Below are 28,000 nucleotides of genomic sequence, written 5' to 3'. Positions count from 1 at the left end.
TAGTATGCATGCAGCCCCGTGTGGCATGAGCTGGCTAAGGACACTTCCTCCTGATGCAGCGCTGGGAGTGGGCCGTGTGGTGCTGTGCGTGGTGGGTATGTGCTCCACCGCTTCTCTGCTTTTGCCTGCATGAGTGTCTGACCCCTTGGAATAGAGGTGGTTGTTGCTGCCCGGAGGGCTGGGAATTGAACCTGGATCCTGTGGAAGAGCAGCCTGAGTCACTGGCCATCTTCTGCCCTGTTGCTTTTACATAGTCTATAAGTTATTGTGACCTTGAGTCTTGTCTCAGCCTCCTAGGCAGCTGGGGCAGCAGGTCTCTGCTGTCGGCCTGGCACTGTCAGGACCAAACCTGGGGCCTGCACTGAAACTAGCTACTGGAGAGAACCATGAGCAGAGAGCTTCATCTGTTCTTTATTAACTCAGATCACAAAACTGGCGGTGGTGGTGCTCTCCTTTAGTTCCAGCACTCAGGGAGGCAGAGGCAGGTGGATCTCTGAGTTTAAGGCCAACTGTGACTACAAAGAAATGTCTTGAAAAACAAAACCTGGCCTGTCATTTTCAGTACAAACTACACACCTTGGGAAGAGTACAAACCGTTACACCTGGGTGGTGAGGTTAGAGATGCTTTCAAATAGTGGCCTGAGCCTGCCCAATGATACACACCATCTTCCCTGTAAACAGTTCCTACTCTGCTAATTAAGAAAGGGATTTGAGTTTCAGGAAGTATAAACTGGTTCTCTTGGGCCTAGGCCCAGAGCTTGCACAGGCTCTACACAGCCCCAGCCATGGCCAGGGAGCTAATGTCTGAGATTTGGAGTCCAAAGCAAATGAAGCAGGGAGCCAACCCCCTGCTTGGGTTCTGGTCTCGGGCAGACCAGTGCTGGGTTCTAGACACTGAAGGGGCGCGGTGTAAGGTTGGTGGAGCATTACCCCACTGTAAAGGACTGTCCTGAGTTAAAGGGCCCAGCTCGGGCACTAGGGCTGAGTAGGGGCCCTAGCAAAGGCACTGAGGCTGACTGGAAGGACAGCAGAGGCCAAGAAGGCCTATGGGGGTAGAAGAGGAAGCTTTTGTTGGACAGCTAGCTGAGTTCCATAGAATCAACGCTGGGGCCGGACGCTGAGTCTTTTTGGATGCTCTCGAAGAGGGCGGTGAGTTCTGGGTTGGATCGGATCTGGGCAGAGAAGTCAACCATGCTGGGGCTTTTCCGGACCTCAGGGTTGGTCAGCAGGGCAGCCACTGCCCGCATTGCGGAGCGCTTCAACTCATCCTGCTTCTCCAGCTCCTGCTTCACAGAACCAGCCTTGACCTGCAGAGGGAGATAGTGTCCTGATTAAGCCTGTTTTAAACACAGGTTTCAGTTTAATGAAGGCATAATCGCAATCTGATCCACATCAGATTTCATTTTCTCTGCTAATGTGTTGCTACTTGAAAAATCACAACTTTGGGGCTGGGTATGTGGCTCATTTGGTATGCACCTGGCATGCACAAAGCCCTGGGTTTGATGTCCTCAGCAAGGAAAAGGGGCCTGACCCAGCACCACATCAAATATGGTATAGTGGCACACCCAGAAATTCAAGTCTTCTTTGTCTATATGTTGAGCTCCAAGCCAGCCTGGGCTACAGGAGGGTCTGTGTTCCCTGTAACACACACACAAAAAAGAAAAAAAAAAAAAAAAAAAAAAAAACAATTTGGGCCTGTTGGCACAAGTCTATAGTTTCAAATATGTGGAAGACAAGACAGAGGAAGGAATCACTTGAGATCATTAAATAGTTTGAGGTCAACCTGGGGAACAGATTGTTTTTGTAAAGGACAACGAAACCATTACTCTGAGTGTCTCTCCTAAAGACTGAAATCTTGAATTCTTGGTCCTCTTTCTGGCTAAATCTAATTCTTTCAAAACTCAGATAGGGAACTAGGGAGATGGGTCAGCTGATGAAGTACTTAAAAAAAAAACAAAAAAACAAGCCAGGCTTGGTGGCGCACTTTAATCCCCACACTCGGGAAGCAGAGGCAGGTAGATACCTGTGAGTCCAGGCCAGCCTGGTCTTCAAAGAAGACAACTGAAGTCCACCTCTGGCCTCCACAGAAACAACACATTTGCAAACACACATGCATGCCTGCAGGCACACATGCGCATGTTCTTTAAAAGGTCTTTAGTGTGACCAGGAGTTTGTCGGGCTGTTCCCAACATTACATGATGCCTTTACCCCAGGTTTCCTCAAGACTTGAGACACTCCGTATAAGCGGTGACTCTGACCAGCAGCAGCCAATCAGTCAGTCAGTCAACCCCAGGAGTCAGGCCTAGCTCCCCAGCTCAGATCTGCACAGACTGAGTGGGGAAGCCAGCATGTACAGCACTGTACCCTGTATCCCTCTCCCAGCCCAACACCCAGGAAGTGTTTAATGAAGGAATCACAGCCTGGGAAACTATGGAGACCCGGGCTACAAGAGAACCTAGGGCAACAGTCAGCTTACCACTGTAGTGCACACGGTAGTGAGTGGTGACTAAACAAACCTGACAGGGGCTCCAGGGCCCAGGCGTGGCAAGGCAGGGCTTACCTTGGCAGTACAGGTGGCTCTGAGTGGTTCCATGAGGCGGTCCACCCGCTGCAGGACAGGCTCAGGACAAAGGGTGGCCAGCCGGGCTAGCGTGATAAAGGTCAGCATCTGCCCAAGGAAGCAAATAGAATTCTTGGTGAAACAGCACCCACACAGAGCAGCAGACCCAATGGAAGTGGAGGTTTGCACCCCAGAAACCCACAACCAAGTCCTGCCAGAGCCCTGCCCAAGGCTCCCACCTCTCTGGGTCTCAGTTTTCTATTATGGGGGATAAAGATCATGAGGCTGCATCTTGCCAGCTACTCTTAGCTGTGTAGGGATGGCCGTATAACAAAAGGCATAGGAGGGGCAGTTCCCTCTGCCACGGAACATAACAGCTCCTCAGCTCCCACTGACATGGGCTTGGACATGCTGAAGTTTAGACAGGCTTGCGGGTGTATCACAAAAGCCCGTGGGCTAGAAGCTTGATTCCAGGATAGCGATGCTGACAGATGATGGAACCTTCAGCAGGAGGTGGCTAGGTCACTGGAGAGGGTATGGCTGGAAGGGGTTAATTTAGGCCTCAGAGGACCTGAGTTCCCATAAAAGTAAATGATAAAATGAGCATGCCTCCTGCCTGACTCTACTATGTGAATGTCTGCAGGTGCCTGCCATTGCAATGCCACCTGAGCCACGTAGATGCCAATGCCAGGTTCTGAGCCTTTATAAAAGGTCTAAATAGGCCTCTCCTTAAGAATATCCAGCCACAGGTTATTTTTTTAATAGCAACAAAACACAGTTCAGGTGTGGGGATGCACATGCCTTTAATCCCAGAACTCAGGAGGCAGAGGCAGGTGGAACTCTGTGAGTTCAAGGCCAGCCTTCTCTACATAATGAGTTCCAGGACAGCCAGTGCTTTATAAGAGAAACCTTGTCTAAAACAAAACAAAACAAACAAACAAACAAAACTAATAATAATAACAACAACAATAACCAGAAAACAGACTAATACAATGGCAATGTGGGAACTTACCTAGTATTATGGGTTGTTTTCAAAAGAAACAACCGTTTTTCATGTAGAATCTCTTGATTTTTAAATGTTGGTAACATAATAAAACAAATTAATACAAAACAAAAACGGCTTAAGCCATTTGAACACTACAGAAGACGTGGATCTAGTGTGCCCAGAGTGCATGCCCTGGGAAACATCTGAGACCTAGTTCCTTGAGTTTTTTTGTTTGGTAGTTTGTTTGGCTTTTATTTATTTATTTAGTTAGATCCACCTGCCTCTGCCTCCTGAGTGCTGGGATCAAAGGTGTGTGCCACCACTGCCCAGCCAGTTCCTTGTTCTTGACAGGAAGCAGCACAGCTGCCTTCATGGGTACAAGATGGTGGGAAGAACAGGCCAGAGCCTCGTGGTGCCTGGCTCCCCTTGCTCTGAGCCGCCTACCCGGATGTCATAGTGGTCCTTCAGCCCATCCTCCACGTGGTTCAGAAACTCGCAGATGTCCAGCTGGCCCAGGCAGCTCTCCAGCAGGGAGTACATGCACTCGAAGGCGGCCTTCCTCACATCTAGCCCGTCATCTACGGTATGCTTGAAGGGCCCCATCTCCACCTGCAGAAAGAAGGACCGAGGTTTTTGGGGTGCAGAGCCCCTCCCTCTGCAACTCACTCCACCTGCTCAGCACTGCATTCTGGCCCCAAGGCACACCTCACATGTTCAAGCCTTGGGACTCAGCTCAGCCTGCAGCATCCTGTCTCCAGACTGTCATACACACTGAGCAGGCAGAGAGTGTCAGGCCCTTGGGGGGGATTTGCATGTAGAGGATTTCCTGCACACTGAAGCACATGTTCTAAGCTGAGCTGTACCCTCTGCTGGACTCCGACACTTTAGGAAGGCTGGGCCTATGGCTTGGAGGGTAGAGTGCTTGGCCAGTACACAAAGACCAGGGTTTGATCTCTGACACTGAATAAACAACACGATGGCACATCTGTAACCCCAGCATTCAGGAGGCGAAGAAGCAGAAATTCAGAGTCATTCTCAGCCTAGATTACGTAAGAAAAAATCGAAACCCTCAGGAAGAAGGTGCTATTATCAAGCCCACTAAACATACAAGGAAACTAAGGCTCAGAGAGGTAATCTGACATGCTCAAGGACACACAGCTGATAACTGGCAGAACCAGACTCGGTCTTTTAACCAAACTCTGAATCTTTTAACCATGAGGTCTGGCGTCTAACAGTAAAGTTTCAGCCTCAAAACCCAACTGAAGAGACTACACAGGTAAGAACCATGCCCTGTGGCCACAGAGGCAGAGCTTGGTGTAATGGCTCCACCAGAAATGCTGGTGTCATAGGGCCTGCAGGAGGCAGTGTGGTGCCCTGTAGACAGCCTGGTTTAGCTCAGGGGCAGACACTGGGCTTTGGGCCTCCAGAACTCTGATGTCCAGGTACAGTAGCACACACCTTTGATCTCAGCATTCAAGAGACACATGCAAGGGGAGAGAGCTCTGCCCCTTTAACTCTCTCCACCAACCTGGCTCTCCTAACCACCTCTCTCCTGGAGGCCAGGCTGGACACCTTGGTGACAGAAGCCAAGGAGGGTGTAGCTGTTTGAGTCCCAGGACTTGAGACTCTGGCTGAGCATCAACAGTGGCTGACGCTGCAGCCCAATAACCCCACGTGCCTGAGACTGGAGGTTCAGGGCGTTGAGTCTGTTTGGATTGTGGTATGTTTGGACATTCAAAGAGACGTCTTGGGGAAGGGACCAATTATAGACTCCATTTATGTCCAATAAGCGCCTTCTTCATATGCCCGAAGACAGTTTCAGATAGTATTTGTGGGGTGCCTGCATTTTAAACAGGACCTGTCACAGGTGGTATCACACTGGGGACCAGGATGCCCACACTGAACATGTGCCATGAGCACCAGAGCTGCTCCAAGTGCTTAGGGCACATCCCTGTGGCCCAGAGTTCTTCTTACTTATTCTAGGGGATAATGACACTCAGGGCACTAAAGGGTTGCCCAGGCTGGGCCAAGGCTGGGCAGTGGAGAGGCGTGACATCACTGGGGCCATGCAGCCCTGGTGCCTGTGTAAGCTTCATTCCTAGTCTTCAGTGAGCCTTGCCAGCAAGGAACAGGAGGCTCAAGGGGACAGCTAACAAGGCACTAGGCCATGCCAGGTGTCCATGCCGCCCCATACCTCTCGGATGAGGTCCCGGCGGATCTTGGTCTCCTGGTAGAGGAGGGGGAGGATTTCATCCAACAGGTCCCGGACCAGTGACGGTTTGTTGTGCACAGCTGAGTTGAAGAAGGTGAGTGTGGCCCGGCGCACATTCAGGTCTGGATCCTGCAGGCTCTCCATGAACTCTGCTGCAGAGTGACAAAACAAAAAAAGGTCACAGAAGCAGGACACAAAGCCGCCTCTGCGCTGGACCTGGAGACCTGGGCACTGTGAGTCACACAGGCTGAAGGGCAGACACACACCCTCACAGTCCACCTAAGAATGCCTGCCTTCCCATGAAGGGTGGGCTTAGGCCGCCTTGACCTCCTGGCAGAACTTTTAGGAGTAAGACAGGAGAGCAACTGAAGCGCGGGGCTGAGAGCTGGCCAGGAGACAGTTTTATTCTGAGTCAGGTCCTCACTGAACAGCACCAGCTCTGTCATCTTCCTGCCTTAGCCTTGGGGATGACAAGGAGTGCCGCCTGTAGGAAGGGGTCTGAAGCGCTAGCCTGCCACGGCTCCTGAGCAGGCAGGCCTTCTGGGAATCTGGCCCATGTTTTATTTATGTGGGATAGTGCCAAGGACGGAGCCCAGGGCCTTGCACATGCCGAGCACTTGTACTACTGAGCCGCGTCCAGAAGAATAGAGTACAGAAACTTGAACCTACACTGCAGTACATGACCAGAGTGACCTTCACCAGCCACAAGGCATGCTGCTGTCATGTGACCCCTGATGTACTACCCTCTTCTAGCAGTCGGACCTGGGGCCTGCCTGGTGCTATGCTGGTTTTTATGGTCCTTCCTGCTTCTGTGAGAACACAGCCTAGGGACTGGACAAGTATGAACCCTCTCTTGGGACTCAGTTTCCTCACTTGTAAAATGGGGCCAGTGCTCTTGACCAGGCTGGGGCGATGAGAATTAACTGGTGAGTGTTATCCAAGGGCTTCTCATGGTACCCGACCCACGAAGCTCAAAACTGAGGATCAAACATGTTAAGGATGGCGGCACCTGCCTGTAATCCCAGCACTTGGGGGATAAAGGCAAGATCAGGAGTTCAAGGTCATGCTCATATACAATGAATTTGAATCCAGCCTGGGCTATACGACTTCTGTTTCTAAAAACAAACCAGATTGGAGGGCCAGAGAGATGAGTCAGCACTTAAGAGCACTGGTTGTTCTTGCAGAGGACCCTAGTTCCCAGCACCCACGTGATGGCTCATAATCACCCATAATTCCAGTTTCTGGGGATCCAATGTCCTTTTCTGACCTCCACAGGCACCAGGCATGCACGTGGCCCAGAGGATGTCTTCTGTGAAACACTACTCCACATAAGACAAATCTTAAACACACACACACACACACACACACACACACAAACCAATAAGAATCAAAACAATAATAAGAATCAAACAAGGGGCTGGAGAGATGGCTCAGAGGTTAAGAGCACTGGCTGCTCTTCCCGAGGTCCTGAGTTCAACTCCCAGCAACCACATGGTGGCTCACAACCATCTATAATGTGATCTGGTGCCCTCTTCTGGCGTGCAGGTGTACAGGCAGACAGAACATTACATACATAATAAATAAATAAATCTTGAAAGGAAGGAAGGAAGGAAGGAAGGAAGGAAGGAAGGAAGGAAGAAAGAAAGAAAGAAAGAAGGAAAGAAAGAAAAGAAAAGAAAGAAAGAAAGAAAAAGAAGGAAAGAAGAATCAAACCAAATCATAATTAGGCAAAACCTAGAGCGCACTAGGGGGCCTCTGGACACACAATCATGGCAAGAAAGAAAGAAAGAAAGAAAGAAAGAAAGAAAGAAAGGAAGGAAGGAAGGAAGGAAGGAAGGAAGGAAGGAAGGAAGGAAGGAAGGAAGGAAAGAAGGAAAGAAAGAAAGAAAGAAAGAAAGAAAGAAAGAAAGAAAGAAAAGAAAAGAAAGAAAGAAAAAGAAGGAAAGAAGAATCAAACCAAATCATAATTAGGCAAAACCTAGAGCGCACTAGGGGGCCTCTGGACACACAATCATGGCAGCTCATCAAGGCCGGGAATCTGCCTTCGAGGTCAGGCCATGAGACGACTGCAGCAAGGATACGTTTTCCAGCTCAAGCGTAGTCATGCCACTGGCCCTCTGGCCTGCCACAGTGCTTTTGCTTGTGTGTCAGCATTCCATTTTACGGTTGAGATCAAAATGGTCTGTCCTCACTTACTTACGGGTCAGTCTTCAAAGCCAAAGCAAGGTAAACTCCGGCCTCCCTCTACATTCATGGGCTGCCTGCTGGGAGAGGAGGGCTGACTCTGGAATGGCACTGGGCTTTGAAGACAAAAAGCCTGGTCCTGCAGGAGGCTCCAAGGGAGGGCCTGGCCTACCCTGGGAAGGCCCCTCCAGAAGGGCTCCCTCAGACTTGATCATTTGGGGGCTCAGCAGCTCCAGCTTGTTTTTCATCCTCTGTGCATTTAGAGGGCACTTCCCAACCCAGCAAGCTTCTCGCACACACTGGACAGATGAGGAGGCAAGACTCATCAGTAAGAAAGGGCCTTTGAGGCCTGCCAGAGCCTTGGTGGGGACACAAGGATTTGAAGGCATATCGCCTCACTCAAGGGTCTGATCCTGCTGCCCATCACAGGGAGTTGCTTTTGAGTCTGATCCCCTTGGCTAATTTGTAAGATGTCCTAGCCGTGCTCCAGACCCAGGGTGAGGGGTACTAACTGCAGTCAAGACAAGGAATGGGGGACACCCACCAATGTAGCTCTTCAGGAGGGGGTCGATGGAGTGTGGCTGGTCGGAGATGAGGAACTTGACTGCAGTGATGACCGTGCTCCGGGTATAAGGCTGACCTACAAGACAAGAGGCGACAGCATGGGGCAGGGGACAACCTACAGGCCTGAAGTCATCAAAACACAGTATATTCTCTCCCTACTTGAGAAACAAGCTTCTCTCAGGAAGTCCCTATGATTGTTCCCCATGGCAGCCTTGAATCTGCCCAGGTCTTCCTCCTGCAGCTAGAAGAGTAAGTGGCTGGGTCCTGGCACACCCTACAGGTGCTAACAGAACCCTAGGACCTGGCGGAAAAGTCCTCCTTGGGTTGAGACCACACTGCATTCTTCAGACATCTTTTCCATTCAATAGCAAAATGAAAATAAAAGCAATGAAGGTGTGGCAGTGCTGACCTGTCGTTATAAGGACCCAGGAGTATCTTCAGGAGTTCAAGGTCAACCTGGGCTACAAAGTGAATCCCTCTGTAGCCTCAAAAACAAACAGAATTATGAAGGACTACTGGTCTGTGTTTTACACAGGAAAGAGGGGCTCAGAGAGGCCAAGCTCACATTTAAGGCCACACAGCAAAGGCCAGGGGAGCTGTTGGTAGGCTGGAGGCCAATGGGATCCCCAAAGAACTCAAGTCACAATGTCATAAACACGTCAACAACATAGAGAGTCTATATTGAATCTATCCTGTTTTGGAAAAAAAGCTTGCAAGATGGCCCTTGCACTTATTACCAAGGCTGATGACCTGAGTTCAAGCCCTGGGAGCCACATGACAGAAGGAGAGAACTGACTTCCATAAGTTGTCCTGTGACCTCTATGTGCATGCCATGACAGCACGCACACACGTAATTTTTAATTGTTTTTATTTATTTTTATGTGCATTGATATTTTGCCTGCATGTATTCTGTGTGAAGGTGTTGGACCCTGGAGTTACAGGCAGTTGTGAGCTTCCATGTGGGTGCTGGGAATCGAGCCCAGGTCCTCTGGAAGAACAGTCAGTGCTCTTAACCGCCGAGCCACATAATTTTTGAAAAAGGAAATAAAGACAAGAAAAGTTTTCGTATGTTCAGGACAGGCACAATATTTTCCTGGGATATTTTTGATCCCAGTGAGTTAAATCTGTGATTGCAGTCCCCTTGGGTGAGAAAGGTCTGTCTGAGGTAGGAGCACATCAAAAACCCTGTCCCCTAAGGCTGGAGAGGTGGCTCAGCAGCTAAGAGCACTGGCCACTCTTGCAGAGGACATGGGTTTGTTTCCGAGCACTCGCATGGCAGGCCACAGCTGTCTGTAACTCTAGTTCCAGGGCATCTGATGCCTTTTTCTGGCCTCTAAGGGCAATGCATGTGCACGGTGCATAGACGTAGGTACAGACAAAACACCCTTAACATAAACTAGGTAAAGCTTCAAGAAACAAACAACGAAAAACCAAAAACTCCTTATCCCTTTACCCCAGAGACCAAGCAAAAGGAAGCCTGTACATTTCTATCTGGCTTCGTTTTCTTGATTAACAGACATGTGACTCCCCTCTCCAATGATCTGCATGAGTTGTACAGATGCTTGGGGACCAACCACCTGCCTCGTGTTGGGCCAACCTGGGCCACTGTGCCCTTCCTTACCTGCTGCAAGCTGCTTCCGGAATCGAGGCAGGAGGAAGGGAGGGTTCACAAGCACTAGCTTGGCGATGCACTCAGCCACCACACACCGAGTGCCTTCCTCAGGGCTCTCACAGCGCTGGAAGAGCAGCGCCCACACATCTTCCACATAGGGCTTCAGGTCGTCGGGCTGGGCAGTCCCCAGGGCCTCCCTGAGTGCATGCAGCAGCAGGTACTGCCGCCGGGGCTCCGCCTCTATCTGTGCCAGCAGGAAGGGCAGGAAGTCAGGCAGGTTGCCAGCACCCACACGGCCCAGGGCATACGCGGCTGCAGCCTTCACGTCCTCACTGGGAGACCCCAAGGCTTCCAGAAGCACGGTCTTCAGCTCCCTCTGGGGGCCTGGCCCAGCCACCTGGCCCACCTCAGCCAGGGATAGGAATGCCAAGACTTTGACTCCTGTGCTTGAGTAGGGTGACCTGGCGTCACAGACCAGGCGGCTGGCAGTGCCTGCAGCCTCCTGAGGACAGGCAGCCAAGAGGGCAGCCACACACCGGGCCAGTGAGTGGAACACCTGCTTGTGCAGGCCGGGCCCTTTATCCCCAGTCTGGTTATAAACAGGTGCAGTGAGCAGGCTAATGAGCTCCGAGTACTCCACACACGGAGGGCGGGTTCCCACCAGGGCTTGCAGGAAGCCTTCAGTGGCTGCCAGCACCCCAGCAGGCAGCAAGGGCGAGTGCAGCAACCGCAGCAGCTCCTCCAGGACAGGTCCACTGACTTTGACCATAGAGGCGGGCTGGGCCTGGGTCATCGTGGCGAGGAAGTCAACAGCCAGCTGGGCCACATGCATATCGTTCTCGCTGACCAAAGCAGGCAGCTCAGCCAGGACAGCCTGGACGGCAGGCGGAGGCAGGCCGAGGCCCTGACTCTGAGCCAGAGCATCCAGGGCAGCCAGGGTGGCCAGCCGCAGTGCCCGCTGATTCTTGCGCAGAAACGAGGCCAGGATGGGCAGGGCCTCGGCTAGGATGGGCTGCAGGTCAAGTTGCAGTGGGGACATAGCCACCAGCGTCAGTGCCTTGACAGCAGGCAACCGGGTGATCTCATTCCGTAAGCGGTCCAGGAGAAGCATGAGGGTGGGCTCTAGGTCGTCTCCAAGCCGGTCACCAAGGTGACCCACAAGGTGGCCCACACAAGAGATGGCCCGCTCCTTCACTTCCTGGTCCAGGTCAGTGGCACGGAGTTGCGCCAGAATAGCTGTGGACATCTCTCCAACATATGGCTCAGGGTCCAGCAGTCGGGGACTATCCAGTGGCCACAGTGTCCGTACCAGCTCCTGGAGCACCAGTAAGGCCTCGGCTGCCACTTTGTAGAAAGGGTCAGCCACACAAGCCATCACAGGTGGTAGGAGCGTGGGCAGGTGTGGGTGGAAGGCCTCAGCTGGCTCCGTACCCAGAAGCCCCTGCAGGAAGGCCAGGGCGTCCAGCCGAATGGTGGAGGAGCTGGAGTGGTCGGCCAGTGAAAAGACAATACCTGTGGGTAGGAACCAAGGTTAGGGCTCTTCAGCCTGGCTCAGTCTGAGGAGGCATGTGCACCGGACCAAAGCACCCAAAGCTTCCAGACAGAAGTTTCCAGAGGCCACCAGAGCTGAGGGAAACAAGGCCAGAACTCACCTTAAGCTTGGAAGCAGCCTTGTTCTCTCTGTGGTGGGGGAGGGACCACCATGGGCCATCATCACACAGGGCGAGCCCAGAAATATTATCTGGCCTCTCAGGGATTGAGGGTTCAAGATAGGGGGTGTGGAAGCAGCCCCGAAAACAGCTAGCCAGCTGCAGCCCAGCCTACCTGACACCAACACAGGCATGTGCTCTGCCAGGCTGCCAGGGAGGACCCCTGCCAGCTCAGTGAGGAGGGTGAAGCAGCCCTGGCGGGTCCGAACATTCCGGTCCTTAAGTTGCCGCTGCAGGGCCTTCATCACGATGGGCACCTGTGGGCAGGTGGGGAGATCAAGATCCAGCCAGGCCTCCCCAAGGAGGATTCCAACAAAGACACCTCAGTGCCCACCAGTCCCCACTAGTCACTTGATTCAGAATCTGCAGCCAGTGATGGCTGCCTCCATTTTGTAAATGAGGACAGGAACTGTCAGGCTTGAGGTGACCCAGCAGCCTGGCTGTCACCTCTACCTCTATAAAGGGGAAGCAGAGCCTAGCTGTCTTCAGCACGTGGTCCCTTCTCTTTACCTAGATAATTTCCCCATCTACCCCTGAATCCAGTGGCATTAGTGCCACCCTAATCTATCTCTGATCCAGCTGGCACATTTCCCAACTACCTAGTGACTCAGCCTAGGCATATACTAAGGTTTGGATAAAGCTTGTGTCCCATAAGGACTCACATGTTAGAAGCCTGGTCCTCAGTGTGGTGGTGGTACTAGGAAGAGGAGGGACCTTTAAAAGGTGGCATTATCATGAAGTCACTAAAAAAGGACGAAATAATTCTCCTGGACAGATTTAATATAAAATAAGAGCTTAGCCCTCACTGTTCTGGCTTTCTGCCTGCCATGGGATCTCTTCTGTATTTTCATGCTATCTGCAAAGATGTCACACAGCTAAAGCAATCCACACCAGGGCAGGGACCATGCTTTTTGGACTCTGTGTTTCAAACCTGAGCTAAGTAAGCCTCTTTTCTTAGAGGGACATAGGCTCTGGCATTATTATACTAACAGCAAATTCACGACTTCAAGCCAGTAAGGACTTCAACCATAACTGTACAGAGATGTAAAAGTTCCCTTCTCCTCAGTATTCCCTATCCCAGGACCAAGGATGAAGCAGGGGTCCATCTGAACACCCAGGCTGGGCACAGAAAGGTGCTCACACCACCTCTCTCAGTAAGTGAAGGGATGGGAGTGGGGAGGAAGAACGGAAGGAGGGTGGGTAAGAACACAGCCCACCTGTGCCCGAAGCATGTTGAGGTTGCTGCCAGTCTGGGTGGGCTCCTCCACAGCCTCCAGCCATCCCCTAGGGGGCCGTGTATGTCGCAGCAACATGATGTAAGCCCCGAAGATGTCTGTCTTGACGTTCTCTTCCCGTTCCTTGAAGCGGCGGATGAGTGCTGGTGCCAGAGTGCAGTGGAAGTCCGACAGGAGGTCGGGCCGAGAGCTGATCAGGGCCGTCACGCACTTGGCTGCTGCTCGGCGCACCTTCCAACTCATGTCCTCATCGTCACTGTACTCGTCCTCACTCTCTGGGGACACACAGAGCCGTGACTCAGGTCAGCCCTGCCCTGGGCTTCACCTTCTGATCAATGGGAATGCCAGCTCCCTTAGTGAACACTGTGGGGTGCCCAGGATGGCACTGCACCCTTCGGTGCACAATCTCTCTTGTGGGGCAAGGACCATTCCCCATCACAGAGAACAGAACTGGGATCAAGAGACAAGAAGTGGCTTGATCCACTGTATGACTGCCTACACGTCAGTCATAGCCCTTCCTGCCTCCAGATCTTTGTCTGACTACATCAAGGAAGAAAATGGACTGCTACACTGACTCAGGCCTCTAATCCCAGCACTGGAGAGGTGGGATGGAAGGATCATAAGTTCAGCCAGCATGGAATACTTAGTGAGACACTGCCCTCTTCTAAAATGAATGACATGGCCTCCAAGTTTGCAGTGGAGACACGGAGAAGCTCTCTGGGCTCAGGTCCATCCTCTGGCTTCAGGTCTGGCCCTTTCATTTACGGGATTTTCAAAGAGAAAGGCAGCCTTCCTGTGGCCTCGGTGCTAACCCAGTCCTGGTCAATCACAGGCTCTGATCTCAAAGGTGTTCAGAGAGACAAACACCAAAGAAAGAACGGATATGTGAGGCCTTCTGCTCTATAAGCCTGAGAATTTGCAGATCACAACCTATGAGAACAAAGGAGCTACTGGCCCCATTTTACAGACCTTAAGATTAAGGCTCAGAGAGGGTAAGAGACCTCCTCAGGGAACAACCCCATCCACCTCACGAGGGAAGAATGTAAGACTCAGAGGTGACAGGTACCCCTCTTCATCCTGGATCTGAGACCAGGTGTTCCTACTGCCATTCCATAGTCAAGTAAGACTCACAAAGCAAAGAAATCCGGACAAGATGCAGTAGGCAGTGCCCACTGGTCAGCTCAGCACATATCTCCTTTAACTGACCCTGTGCCACCCCTCAAGAAAATCCCTAGCTCTCTACTACTGTTAAGAAAGTACTCAGCTCCTGGCTTAGCATTCAAGGCTCCAGAATGCCTATCTGATTTTGTTTCAGGTCCCCACAGGGCCCGAAGCCCCTAGGCTTCATGTGCACCTTGCCTTTACAAAATCTGAGTGATGGAGAGGACCCCAAGAAAGGACCTCAGAGAAGAAGCCACTGAACCCCCATCTGGACTTGTCTCCTCCAAGACTGCCCATCATTCTTCCTCTAGCTTTGGCACTGGACTGAAAGCATCACCCTGAAAACCACTTATAAAAATAGTAGCTTGAAGGTGGAAAGTGTCAGAGCTGGTCCCTAGTCCTGGCTATGTCATTTCTGGATGTTTCCTCTGCTTCCCTGTCTGAAATAGGAGTATGATTCCCTCTAGGTTTCAGGGTCACTATGAGGAATGCGAAGGGAAGGGCTTAGAATACCAGTGGCTGCTCAGGAAGCGAGAAGTGTCCTTTGGGACTTGTGGGAGCATCTGAGGGTAGTCACACATATTCTACGCATCCCATTCCCGGCCTTAAGTCACCCTAAATACATAACACTTGATACGTAAGCATCCAGTTTCTTTCCCCAAGTAGTTTTGGTCCCAGCTGTTTAACTGGGCAGGCAGACAGGACGACTACACTGCCTTCCTCACAGCTAGAAAAGAGCAACATCCATCCAGGCAGGCCTGATGGAGCCGCTGCTTTGGCCACCCTGCCCTGCTTTCCCTCACGACAGGCTCTCCACCTACCTTGCTCACTGAATTCACTGTCCTCAGTCTCCATCTGCTCTTCATCCTCGTCACTGTCATGGTTGTAGTTGGGGTCATACTTCATGTACTGGAGGCAGAGACTGGTCACATTGGGAACATGAGGGTCCATCTTCTTGGGACACCTGAGGGACAAGGAGGGGAGACCTCACTGGATCCCAGTATGACAGAGCAAGGGTAGGATCTAAAAACATCCCGAGAGCCAACCGTTTTGAGGCTGGCATTCTGTCTCCTCATCCCTACCAACGCCCCATAAAGCTCCCCTGCCTGTCTTTTGGTGCAGCTGCACACTCACTTTCTTAGGAAGGCCTCAAAGGCCTGGAGGCAGGACTCTCTCAGCTCCTCGTCATCCAGGTTGCAGAACTCCTCCACCAAGGGCACCAGGCGGTCTAGGTGGGCCCCTGCAGAGCCAAAGGGTCACCGAAGTACACAGACCTTCCCTCAGTCACCAGCCTGTAACCTCAGCTCAACTCTGCCCTTGCAGGGCTGACTGAATTTAGAGGCAAGCTGAGGGGATCTGCCTGGTTGCTACCTGTGTGTCATGGGGCTACGGGCCTCTGGCAAAGACTAATTGTAATGGTGTGGAAACCTGCTGGAGGATGTTTGTGTGCCCTGTGTATTCAAATGCTGATTTCTGCACCCAGAGATCTGGCTGCAGTAGGGACTTCAGCATTGTCATTATTATGAAGCATCTTCTGCCTTAGCGTGTTGCAGGAGAGGATAAGGCAGGACTTCTGGGCAAAGAAGGGAAGGGAGGAGGAGGGGCAAGGAAGAGGAGTGGGAGGAAGGGAGAGACAGAGGGTCTCAGGTGGGATCTGAGGAGGCACTACAGGGATGGAGAAAGAAGAGCCGGGGTGAGACTAAGGTGGCTAGGAAGTATAACAGGCCAGCATCGGCGGGTTAGAACAGCTCAGTATCTGCCCAGTTATAGCGGCTGAAGCTTTTTAATATATATAACAGGTCTCTGTGTCATCATTCAGGAGCTAGGGCAGGCATAGGCAGGCTGTACTTTTACAGAAACCAGTGAGCAATGATGCAGGTAAAGCTGAGGCCTGGTCCTTGCACAGATGGGGCTTGTATGTTTCAGTCACTATGAGGGCTGTGCCTTATTCCTACACTAAGGTGTGAGCTGCAAGAGAGCAAGAGAGGTGTCTGTCAGGTCCCCAGGCTTTAGAACAGTGGTTCTCAACCTTCCTGATGCTGGGTGGCCCCAGCCACAAAATTAGTTTCGTTGCCACTTCATAACTGTGATTTCGCTGTTACGGGTCATAATGTAAATATCTGTGTTTCCCAATGGTCTTAGGTGACCCCTGTGAAAAAGTCATTCTACCTGCAAAGGGGTCTCAACCCAGAGGTTGAGATGAGGACTATTTCCTGAGTGGATCTACTAGCCTAGCCCTCTTTCAGCCACCCCCTTCCAACTCTGCACGAAGGAACATGCTAAGCAGGAGACATCCCTTCTAAGTGTATTTTATTATTTATGTGTATATGTATGTGTAAGTTGCCTGAGGACGGCAAGAGGGTGTCAGGTCTGTTAGAGCTACAATTACTGGCATTTGTTGGCAGCCTGATGCCGATGTTGGAACCTGAACTCTAGTCCTCATGACTGAGCAGCAAACACACTTAACCACTAAGCCATCTCTCCATCTTCCAAGACACTCCTTTATACACCTTTCTGGGTCCTTGGGACCTCAGTTTCCTGCCCAACCAAACATGAGCCCAACATTCATTCAGCCTCTTTTCCAGAGTCATGCTAGGCAAGGAGAAGCTGCTGAGGGTGGGAGCCAGGAGATAGGAGGGCTGGTCTATGCTATTTATCCCCATCTACTCTCACAGTCTTGTTCTAATTTGCAACACCTGCCTAAGGTGTCTGTGGCTAACATCATATCTGATGAAGTGTGAGGTGGCTATCTGAGGAAAGGCAGAGGCAGGGATGGAAATTGGGAGACTGGGGGAGGCATGGTGGGAATGCTGAGTGTTTTGACTGTGACGTGAGTTCACAGGTGTGTGGTGGCGCACACTTTAAACAGTGTGGCTAACTGTAGATCTATTATTCTTAATAAAAACGGATGGCGCACACTTTAAACAGTGTGGCTAACTGTAGATCTATTATTCTTAATAAAAACGGAAAGATTCCAAACCTAGCTCACAGGTTCCTGCCTGTGAAAGCAGAAAGCTCGAACGCATTCTATATAAGGGTTTGATATAATGACTTGCAAGGACTATCCTGAACCTCCAGGTCACAGAAGTCACTCCCAGAAGACCACACGCAAGAGACATAAGACCAGGAAAAGGAAAGCATGTTTATGCTCCTGCTAGGCTCACAACCCCTGCCCCCACCCACCAGGTCCTACCCAGAGCTTTGTTCCAGACCCCTCACCTAGGCGGTGGCCTGCCTGGCGGCCCACGCTGCCCAAACACTGGATCAGGGTACGAATGGCTGTGGGGCTGGCGGGCGCGCGTGGGCCGGGCAGCCGGTCCACTAAGTGGTCAGCGAGCTCCACGAAGAGGTCCGTGCTGCAGGTGGCTGCTAGGTAACCGAGCGCCCCAACCGCGCGCTTGCGCACAGCCAGGCGTGGGCTGCTCAGCTGGGGCAGTAGGCAGTGCAGCAGGCTGGCGTGGAAGGTGCCCAGTGGGGCACCTAGCCTGGGGACAGGACGGGAGGAAATGTTAGGCCAGGCACCTCACGCAGGCAGCTTGCATCTGCAGCCCCATTCTCTCTAGTACCTCCTACTTATGATATTCAAAGACCCCTGGGAAGGGGCAAGGAACCCCTCCAACCGTGAGGAGTGACCGAACTACTCACTTCAGGAAAGTAATTGGAAAGAGACTTCCTTCTGAAGGCTCCTCAGTCAACATCCTAAGTCCTAGACCTGGGCCCAGGTGTCCAATCTCTCAGCTCCAGGAGGAATGGGCTGGGTATGGGGGCTCCAGTGAGAATGTTCCCAATTCTTGGGAACCTGAGGTCTGCCTTAAGATCCATCTCCACAAGTCTACCCTCCTTACAGAGACTGAATGGTACAAGATCTAACAGACTCGATCACTCTTCCCTTAATCCCACCACGGCTCCCCAGTGTCCTGTGGAGAAGCTGAGCTCTGAACTCTTTTAAGAGGCAGTCCTCAGATAGTGTTTCCAAAGGCAGAACCTGGCTCTCTGTAGCCCGAGTTCCTTCCCCACTGCCAAACCAGCTTTGGGTGAGTTCGATCCCAGTGTTCGAAGGCCTTGCTTTTCCTGCTTTGCTCTCCTCCATGCCCTCTCTGTCCTGTGTCCAGCCCAGGTCACTCTGCTGCATTCTTTCTGTGTTTATTCATCTACTGTGTGACAGGGTCTAGGCCCTTGAAGCTCATGATTGAGGGGTACCTTCCAAGCACCACAAACTTAACATCACCTCCTACTGTCATCCTTGGCTCCCAGAGCACCCCAATCCTCTATCTCCTGGTTCCTAAAACAGACCTGTAGGGTCATCCTCTAGGCTGTCCACTCCAGACCCTGTGGAGTCCACCTCTTCAGACAACCCATGGAAACCAAGCCAGGCCTGGAGACACAGGCCTACAACCTCACCTGTTAGGAAGGCTGAGGCAGAAGGATTAAAGTTTAAGGCCAGTCTGGCCACAGAGTGATTTCAAGGCCTTCCTGAGCAACTCTGACAGATGGAGTCTCAGAAATAAAAAGTAATAAGGGCTAGAGACGTAGCTCAGTGGTGGAGTCTTCCCCAGCATGAGTGAAGCTCTGGGTTCAATGCTACCACAAATATAAAAACAAAGACACTCCTATCCAGCCTGCCTGTCCAGACTATAGAAGGAAAGAGCAAGGGAAGCCATGGGTGTGTCCTTGGGCTCCTGCCTAGCCCTCCAGCCTCGTCACTGCACACCAGCTTCACAAGTCTGTTAGAGCCCAGAACAGAGGCTGCTCAGGTCATGGTCACATGAGCTGACACTGTGTAGGCCCCAGCCTAACCCCTGTATGATGCATACATATTAGTCAATAATGAGTCCCCCTTCCCCACTCCCTGAAGGTCACTCCATCCTTCAAATCTAAGACCCCCCAGACCCCCACAGATGGCCTGATTACAAACATCGACTATGGACTATTATCACCCACATGGCACAGAACCTCTCAATTTCTCTGAAACCTTTAAGGGACCCCACTCTGCCACACAGGCCTGAATTCTGCTGTCTTTCCACACCTTGAAAATGCTTCTAATCTTTTGTTTTTTGAGACAAGGTTTCTCTGTGTAGCCCTACCTGTCCTGGAACTCTCTTTGTAGACCAGGCTGGCCTCGAACTCACAGAGATCTGCCTGCCTCTGTCTGCAGAAAGCTGGGACTAAATGTGTGCTACCAGCCCTTCTAAGCTTTTATTATTATTATTATTAACATTTATTTATTATGTATACAATGTTCTATCTGCATACACCTGCACGCCAGAAGAGGACACCAAATCTCATTATAGATGGTTGTGAGCCACCATGTGGTTGCTGGGAATTGAACTCAGGATCTCTGGAAGAGCAGCCAGTCCTCTTAACCTCTGAGCCATCTCTCCAGCCCTTTAATCTTTTAATCAGAAGAACAATCTGCATCAGTGTCTCCTTGAGCCCTAAACCTGAAACTTTCCACAATCTTCTCCTGCCTCTTCCCTCTGTGATGCTACTCAGGCCCCCTGAAGCCTCAGCTACTAAGAGGACCCTGTCCTGCAGCTACGCTGGGGTCTTTTGAGCTTGGGCCCTGCACTTGACCTAATCACTCAAATATTATATTCAGTTGCCTACCTGCCTGTGAATCCCTCCCCAGGAGCAATGCAGGCCCACTGCCAGGCTAGCACCTGATTTTTCCTGCCCCCAGAGCAAACGCACAAGCCACGGGAGGCTTACTGACTGTGTGACCCTGGACTAATGACCTCCCAGAGCCTGCTCTATAGTGTGACACTGTTGTTTTTCTTTGCACAGCTGCTAGGCAACTAAGGCATCGTAAGCACAGGGCCTGCCATTCAGGCCACTCCTCTCAATCCTGCCTGTCCACCTGTTTTGCCCAAAGTGGCCTTGCTCACCTGCTCAGCATGTCAGAGAGGATGTCCAGGGCTTCCAGCTGCACAGCCACGTCCTCCTGCTGGGCGATGGCACTGGTGAGCTGGCCTGTGATCTTGCGGCACACATTGATAGCCAGCCCTGAGCCTGTGAAGGGCATGAGAGGGCCTTGGGCTGGAAAGGCAGCTCCCAACTCTGGCATGCCTGTGCCATGGCTGTGTTCCTGAGCCCACAACCCCCAGAAGTCGGTGGTCCAAGAAGGCCTGGGCTTTGGTGGTTGAAGGTCTCAAGGTCCTAAGGAACAACTACAAGAATCCGCTAGGGAAGCTGACAAACCAACGCTGAGCGGCTGGCTGGCTCACAAACTTACACCAGGGAGAGGAAAGCATTAAATACTTCTTTTCCCAGACCGTTGCTGCTAGCGATGGCCAGGTGGCACAGCTTGTCCAGTGGAATAGAATCCATTGGGAAAAAGTGTCTTTTCTTACAAAGGGGAGTGAACGTGGATGAAGAATGAGACCCTGTCAGGATGACTTACAGAACAACTGCTACAAGAATGGAGGTGGCTAGGCCTGGCACATGTAAGCCCCTGCGTTTGATCTCCAGCACTACCACCAGAAAAAAAGGAGGAAGTGGAAGAGGAGGAGGAAGAAAAGGAGGAGGAGGAGCAGCAGCGGCAGTTCAGAGATCACGGCAGGTCTTTAAGCTGCTGTGAGTTCTCGTTCTTGTGGCTGGAAGCATTCCTAACAAACAGGCAGCCATGATTTTAAACTGATCTGGGTCTGAATTCCTTACCACACAGGGACAACAGCTTCTCTGAGTCCTTTTTATTTCTTATGTCTCACTATTCAGCCCTGGTTGTCCTGGAACTATACAGGTCAGGCTAACCTCAAACTCATACTGCCTCTTCCTCCAGAGTGCAGGGATTAAAGGTATGTGCCTTTAATAGAAACGATATTCAATGTAGGTGTAAGCACTGTGTGAGGTAAAACAGAAAGCACACAGGAGCCACACCTCGAACACAGGTGTGGGCTTCCCAGAGAGGAATGACCTGACCCTAGTATCTGAGACATAGCCCAGGGCCTGGGTACCTGTGGCGGCTGGAGGCAGCTCCGAGAGGACGGTCTTCAGGCCAATGCCAGCGATGTCACGAAGCTGCTCCTTGTCCGACCGCATGTTGGCACAGAGGGTGTCCACAATGGTCTCCACTTGGTACTCCTTCACCTTGCCCACCAGGGGGCCCAGGCTGAGACAGAGGAAAGAAAGGAGAAGTGTCCAAAAGACCCAGGCATGCCTTACGTCAGGCTGCTTGCTGTGGTCCTCTCAAGTTCAACCTCAGTTCAACAGGGGACCCTTTTCTGCTAGGAAAGGAATGCACCCTCAAGCCTGTGATTTGCATCTCACCCAAAGCCCCACAGTGCCCCAAAGTGACACCTGGGCTGGTGTCACATCCCCCAGGGGATTACTAAACAGATTGCTGGGCCATCCCAGAGGTTCTAGGTGAGGTCTTCCAATGCACGACTAACTGGTCTCCACTTGCTTTTGCTGGTCACCATCCTGAGATCTGGAGCCTCATTTCTCAAAGACTGGTGGCAGATCGTCACCTGGGGACCTGTCAAGGGTACGGAACCCCCTTTGCAGGCTTTCTTTCCCCACCCTCTTCTTTACTTCCCTTCCCACTTCCTGGATCACCTCTCACGAACTTAGATTTGAACTCATGGGGCAGGGTCTACCTCTGAGGGACGCGGGCTAGGCGCCATCCAGCCCTGCGGTGGGCCCAAGAACTGCCTGCTGGTTCTCACAGGCTGTATCCTAGGAGCGATGGCCCGCCCTCCAGTCACGCCCACTGCACTCACCACTTGACGGCCAGGTTCTGCACCTCCCCGCTCCTGTCCTCCAGGAGGCGCAGCACAGTCCTCACCACCTTGCGCTCACTGTCCTCGTCCAGCTGGATGGAGTCTTTCTGCAGCTCTGACATCAGGTCACTGGTAGCCATGAACCTGGTGTTGGGGTGAGGGAGAGAGAGGGCTGTCCAGCAGCTTCTAGGCCCTGACAGATTGGTGTACTATCTCGGAGGTCCCCAGAAGTAAACCTCGGGGCAAGGGTTCAAAGGCAGGTGGGTAACCAGGGCTGTGGGCAGAGACACCTCAACTAGACCAACTCCTAGAGGGTGGGAGGGTGAAACAGAGGCTAAATTAGTGTCTCTTACACTTCCTGGTGCTGCAGCACAGTTCCTCATGTTGTGGTGACCCCAACCATGAAATTATTTCATCGCTACTCCGCAACTGTAAGGTTGCTACTGTTAGGGACAAAAATGTAAATCTCTGATATGCGAGATACCTGATATGAGACCCTCCAAGGGGGCTCGACCTACAGGTTGAGAACCACTGGGCTAAATGCTCATTGCCTGGGGGCTGGGGGGAGGGGCTCCTGCCACTGCCACGTGGAAAATGAGAATCTGTGCAAGTCACTTGCCCTCCCTAACCCTTAGCTTACCTGTTTGGAAAGTGAGGATGGATGGGCTGGGGTGGCTCAGTGTCTAAGAGCACTTGCTAGCCAGGCGATGGTGGGTTCACCTTTAATCCCGGCACTTGGGAGGCAGAGGCAGGAAGATTTACATAGTGAGGTCCAGGACAGCCAGGACTACACAGAGAAACCCTGTCTCAGAGGCACTGGGTTTGGTTCCCAGCACCCACAACAGATGACTCACAACCACCTGTAACTTTAGTTCCAGGTCCTGACCTTCTTTTCGGTCCTCCATGGGCATTGTATACACAGTATAAACACTCATGCACAGAAAATAAAAATATCTTTGTAAAATATCCTTTTTTTCCTTTTTATAATTTATTTATTTTTTTATTTGATGTACATTGGTGCTTTGCCTGCGGGTATGCCCAATCCCCTGGAACTGGAGTTACAGATGTACAACGCCATGTGGGTGCTGGGAATTGAACCTGGGTCCTCTGGAAGAACGGCCGGTGCTCTCAACCACTGAGCCATCTCTTTAGCCCCCTTAAAAAATAAATCTTTTTAAATTTAGGGGGAAAAAAGAAAACAAGTGTGAATTAGAGTTGGACTCTAGATTATAGCATTGCAGGCTCCACAATACACACCCAGTAAATGCCATATGTCATTCACATCTCATAGTAACAGGTGGCCTGCGGATGCCCGAGTGTGAGACAGACCCTGGCAGAGTCAGGTGTGGAAAAGAAGCACCTCTAGATGCACAGATGCACTCTGTTGAGACACCCTTCCCCTTGCAAGCACTCTGAATGTGTACCCCTCATCCACAGGGCTTGTTCCTCACAGCAAACCCTGCTGCAGCCTCAGCACACAGGGAGACGTTCTGGTCTAAGAACGTGTATTTCCAAGTTCTTAGGTGGTGCTCAGGGTCACAACCCTGGTTAATTGTTCGTTTTGGTTTCGGTTTCACTTTGTAGCTTCAAACTCATGAAAACCCCCCTGCCTCAAGTGCTAGAATTACAGTCACTGGCCACTATGCCTGGCTAGTCATGAACACTTTAAAAGCCACACCGACGGGTATCTGGCATATTTTGAAGGAGCCAACAGCTTACCAATACACTCCTTAGCCATAGGAGCAGAGCCAAGGGCTTCAGAGCCCCCAGGCAAGAGGGTCTTTGAGGCCTTCTGGAAAAGACCTGTAGCTCTGTCCTGAGCATTTGGCTGGCAACGGGAGTTCAAGTCAGAAGGCAACAGAGAATGGGGCTGAAGGGGCCTCACAAGCCATCACTCCTGCTAAAATGAATAGGATACAGCAGAAGACTTAGCTGGCTGTCCTCAGGCTGTGTGCAGCTTGCAAACACGCTTTCCCCAGGGTGATTCACTCATCAAGATCTGAACGCCATTAAAATGACTTCTCTCCTGGAGATAGAAGCTCTAAATATGGCTGAGTCTCTACCTAGCACAGTAACTACAGAAGTCATGTGCCCTTTCTCCAGTGCACTTATTTCCACAGGTCACCATGCTTGCTAGCTCTTGCTAGCACCTGGAAAATGAGCCAGGGCAGGAGAAATGCTATAAAGAGGAGTCCAAAGAAAGGCAGCTTCCTGTCCCAGTCTCCTAGGGTAAAATCTGACACCACTGGAGTGGGGTCCCAAGCCTCACATTGCCAGCCCAGACCTGCTGTTTGATGTCATGGCAGCCCACAGAGCCTAGAGGGACCCTGTCCTTGCCACCATTTCTTAATTTTAACAGCTAGATCAGCTTGAAGCTACTGAGAAAAGGCAGGAAGCTGAGCTGGAAGAGAGGAGGGTGTTCTTGCCATTGCATCTACCACCCAGGTGCTTGAAGGTGAAAGGTATTTGCTCTGGAGCCTTTCTGAAGTTCTGTTGCACAGGGCCCAGATGACAATGTTCCTGTCAAACTCTTATTCACTCACTGCCTCTGGCGGGATTCCTACTGCTGTGATGAACACCATGGCCCAAAGCAAGTTGGGGAAGAAAGGCTTTATTTCAGCTTAGCACTTCCACACCACAGACCACCACTGAAGAAAGCCAGGGCAGGAACTCAAGGCAGGAACCTGGAAGCAGGAACTGAGACAGGCCACAGAGGTTTAAAGGTTCTCTGCAAGCCTAGAGAAGCTATGGAGGAGTGCTGCTTCCTGGCTTGTGGCCCATGGCTCTTTCAGTCTGCTTTCTTATATACCCCAGAACCATCTGCCCAGGGTTGGTATCACTCACAAGGGGCTGTGCCCTCCCCAGCCGATTACGAATTAAGAAAATGTAGCACAGTTTTATCTGTAGGTCAATCTCACGGAGGCATTTTCTCGATTATGGTTCCCTCTTCTCAGCCAACTTCAGGTTGTGCCAACCTGACCAAAAACCAACTAGCACAGCCAGCAAGAGTTGAACGCAAATGTTTCTGATTCAGGGATGATCTCGATCACTGTGATCTACACACACCTAAGCATTACGGTTTCCCTAGACTGGTCACTTCAGGACTGTGCGCCCCTCCATGACAGCACCTCTCTCCTGTGCAGCAATGAGTGAGGGCACTTCATCAGACCACGACTGCCACAGACATACACACACACACATGTACAGACATACAACACACCTACACACATACAAAACACCCACAGACACCATGCACACGCACACAGAGACAAATACACACATATCTGAATACACATACTTCCACACAGGTACACACAAACACATATACTTAAATCTGCACACATACATCTTGCATACAAATTTACACGTGTGCATGCACACAAACCCTTGGCACCTAGAAGATTCACCCCGACACTCCAAGCTCAGCAAAGAACAAGTCTGACAAGGGAGAAGGGTGAGGGCAGGAGAGTGAATGCTCAACAGAGCTTAGAGCAGTATGGGTATGGGTCGCAACCCCTTTGGGGGGGGGGTGTCACCTATCAGATACCCTGTATATCAGGTATCTACATTACGATCCATCACAGTAGCAGAATTACAGTCATGAAGCAGCAGCAACAAAATAATTTTATGCTGGGGGATGAGGAACTGTATTAAAGGGTCCCAGCATTAGAAAGGTTGAGAAGCACAGACTAAGAGCCAAACAGCCTTGTGGAAAACCCAAACCCAGAAATCGACAGCCAGAAATAAATCTCAGCGTTTCAAACACCTTAGTGCTGCAGACACCACTCTCGGAGGAAACGCCATGGTGCTGGGGTGGTGGTGATAATAACGTGAAAGGCTAGAGCTCCAGAACAGAGTGAGGCTTTACAGACACATACCTGTCTTGCTTTATCAGCGGGCAGATTTTGGCCAGCTGCCTCCTTGACCCTGAGTCTCAGTTTTTCCATATATAAAATGGAATTTGTCTTTGCCTCTTTCCCACAGCATCCCTAGGGCTTTTACTAGATCGATCTGAGACAGGCAGGCTCTGAGAAGTTACACGGCACCAGGGAAGACCAGCATGAGGTGCGTCTCCTGCCTCCTCAAACAGTACTGTGTCGCCACAAAAGGATTTGTAAATTCCTGCCAGATCTCTCAAGTTCCTGGTTTTCCCTGTCCGAGTCTGAGCCCCAAGCAAAACTGGGAACCAAGGCTTGCCGTCCCTTGCTTAGAACCCCAGTCAGTCATTCCTCTCTGGGAACCATAAGCCATGGGCTCCTGTCATCTGAGAGGCAGCACGCTGGGATACTGGGCCACATGGTGCCTGGACAGCTGGTTGGGGGATTCAGGCTCCTGGTATTCAGACTTTTAAAAATAGACACTATTCTCATATGCTCAAGCTGGTTTTAAGTGTCCTCGAGGCTGCTGGCAGGGACAGGTTTAAAGGGCTTCTCAGGCCCTGGCTGGTACGACCAACTCCCTGATAGGCCCAGGGGACATTCCCTCAGCTCTGGCAGGCCGTGTGACTTTGAGTAAGCCAAAGGCCCCTCCAGGCCTCTGGAGAACAGGAAGAACCTAGGCTCAGAAGACACTCTACTAGGGCCTACTCCGTTTCCCTACAGTCAGGGGCAGCCATTCGCAAAGCACTTACCTGGTACCTAAATCACATAGAGTAAGCAGCCTCAGCTTCAGGAGGGGTGGAGTAATTTGCCCGCCTGTCACTTACAGAGCCAGTAAGTGATGGCTGCCAAGATCTGGAGCCAGGGTACAAAGGGTACAAAACCTTACTACCCCCATGGGGCTTGGGGCTGCAGAGAGATTTTGAGGAATGGATTTACAGGACACAGTAAACCTCACACACAGACAGGCTTCAGGGCCCCCCCTGATGGGTTAGATTCAGAACCTCGCTGACATCTCCACCTCTGCTTGGTCCTACCTTCGGCCCTTTATTTCCCCAAACCTCAGTTTCCCTGCTTGTAAAAGGAGAAATAACTAATGTGACAGAGGACTCAGAGTGGGTGCAGTATCCTGTCAACTTGAGGGTACAGAACTGGCTACAGGACCATGGGCCAACCCCTTTTTGTCACTGAGCCTCAGTTTCCCCTGCAAGATGAGGGGCTGCACCAGATATTCCCATCCTTCTTGGCATCTCTGTTTCTGTGTTTCTGGGACACTTGCAGAGAAGGGAAAAAGAAAGAAAATGAGGGAGATAGGTAGCCCTCAGCTCAACTTTTGCTTCCTGCTCTACACCATGATTAACTTAACCTCTTGGAAGAGGAGGGGGAATGAGGAATATGGAATGGAGAAGTGGGAGGGGATGAAGAGAAAGAGATGAAAGAACGAAAAGTTAGGGTTAGGAGACCTGGAAGGGGTACAGGCTGTAAGAAATGGGGTAATCTAGCGACTGGGCAGTGTGGGTTTCAGAAACGGACAGCCCTGTTTAGGAAGGGGCCTGTTTCAGTGAAGGTCAGAGTTCAATGGGGGTCAGAGGAGGACTGTACTGGGTTCCAAGGAGAGGACGACGGGGTCTTCACTGGAGGGCCTGGGGGGCCCCTAGTGTGGGGGACTTGGGAGCCCAGCACAGCCAAGGCGGGAAGAGGCTGGGGGCGGGGCTGTTGCAACAGGGCAGCAGGCCCAGCCAGGCCCGGGCGAAGAAGCCGGAGGGGGCTCCCGCCGGGGGCTGCAAGGGGCCAGGGAGGGTAGGGAGCGGTCGGGACGGGATGAGGCCCCTGAAAACGAGCCCCGGGCTGCCGCAGGGCGCACCTGAAGTCCTTGTCGCTGGACGTCATCTTCTCCAGCAGGCTGGAGATGTGGAAGGCAGTGGTACTCATCCTGGCTGCTCCGCGGGCTGCGGGCGGGAGCGAATATGGCGGCGAGGCCTCCCCTCCCCTCCACCACGCCCCTCCCCTCGGCCACGCCCCTTCGGTCTCCCTCACGCCCATGTCCCGGGAAGGGCTTCTCCTGGAGAATTCTGCTCCGCGTGGGTTCGTACACTCCAAAGACAGGGAGCTCACCATCAAGCCCTGACCACACCTTCTCCTGGTTTTGCCTTGTGGACCCCTTCAGTTTGCTCGACGGCAC

At 51.7% G+C, this 28,000-nt stretch overlaps 1 protein-coding gene across 1 annotated transcript; it reads right to left on the bottom strand.

The window, feature by feature from the left end:
* Positions 1-395: 395 nt before the first annotated feature.
* Cand2 (cullin associated and neddylation dissociated 2 (putative)) lies at positions 396-27,790 on the bottom strand. The gene is made up of 15 exons (XM_021641034.2): positions 27,683-27,790; positions 21,941-22,084; positions 21,176-21,330; positions 20,108-20,231; positions 17,442-17,707; positions 15,357-15,462; positions 15,044-15,186; positions 13,044-13,336; positions 11,942-12,083; positions 10,127-11,629; positions 8,486-8,581; positions 5,740-5,909; positions 3,990-4,154; positions 2,561-2,668; positions 396-1,307 (listed from the first exon to the last, which is right to left on the bottom strand). Exons 1-15 carry the CDS (start codon positions 27,748-27,750, stop codon positions 1,080-1,082), a joined length of 3,711 nt encoding a protein of 1,236 aa, XP_021496709.1. The 5' UTR covers positions 27,751-27,790; the 3' UTR covers positions 396-1,079.
* Positions 27,791-28,000: the final 210 nt, after the last annotated feature.

This window comes from Meriones unguiculatus, chromosome 5 (assembly GCF_030254825.1).
Source record: "Meriones unguiculatus strain TT.TT164.6M chromosome 5, Bangor_MerUng_6.1, whole genome shotgun sequence".
Lineage (NCBI taxonomy): Eukaryota > Metazoa > Chordata > Mammalia > Rodentia > Muridae > Meriones > Meriones unguiculatus.
Note: the sequence above shows the minus strand (reverse complement) of the source record. Positions and strands in the feature narration are given on the sequence as shown.

What these genes read in the sequence shown, in the direction of transcription:
- Cand2 (XM_021641034.2), bottom strand. Translation starts at nt 27,750, where the DNA reads ATGAGTACCACTGCCTTCCACATCTCCAGCCTGCTGGAGAAGATGACG. An exon ending in CAGAACCTGGCCGTCAAGTG is followed by an intron (nt 21,331 to 21,940) that starts GTGAGTGCAGTG and finishes CCTCTGTCTCAG; the next exon opens with CCTGGGCCCCCTGGTGGGCA. An exon ending in GAGCCACCTGTACTGCCAAG is followed by an intron (nt 1,308 to 2,560) that starts GTAAGCCCTGCC and finishes CTCCCTCTGCAG; the next exon opens with GTCAAGGCTGGTTCTGTGAA.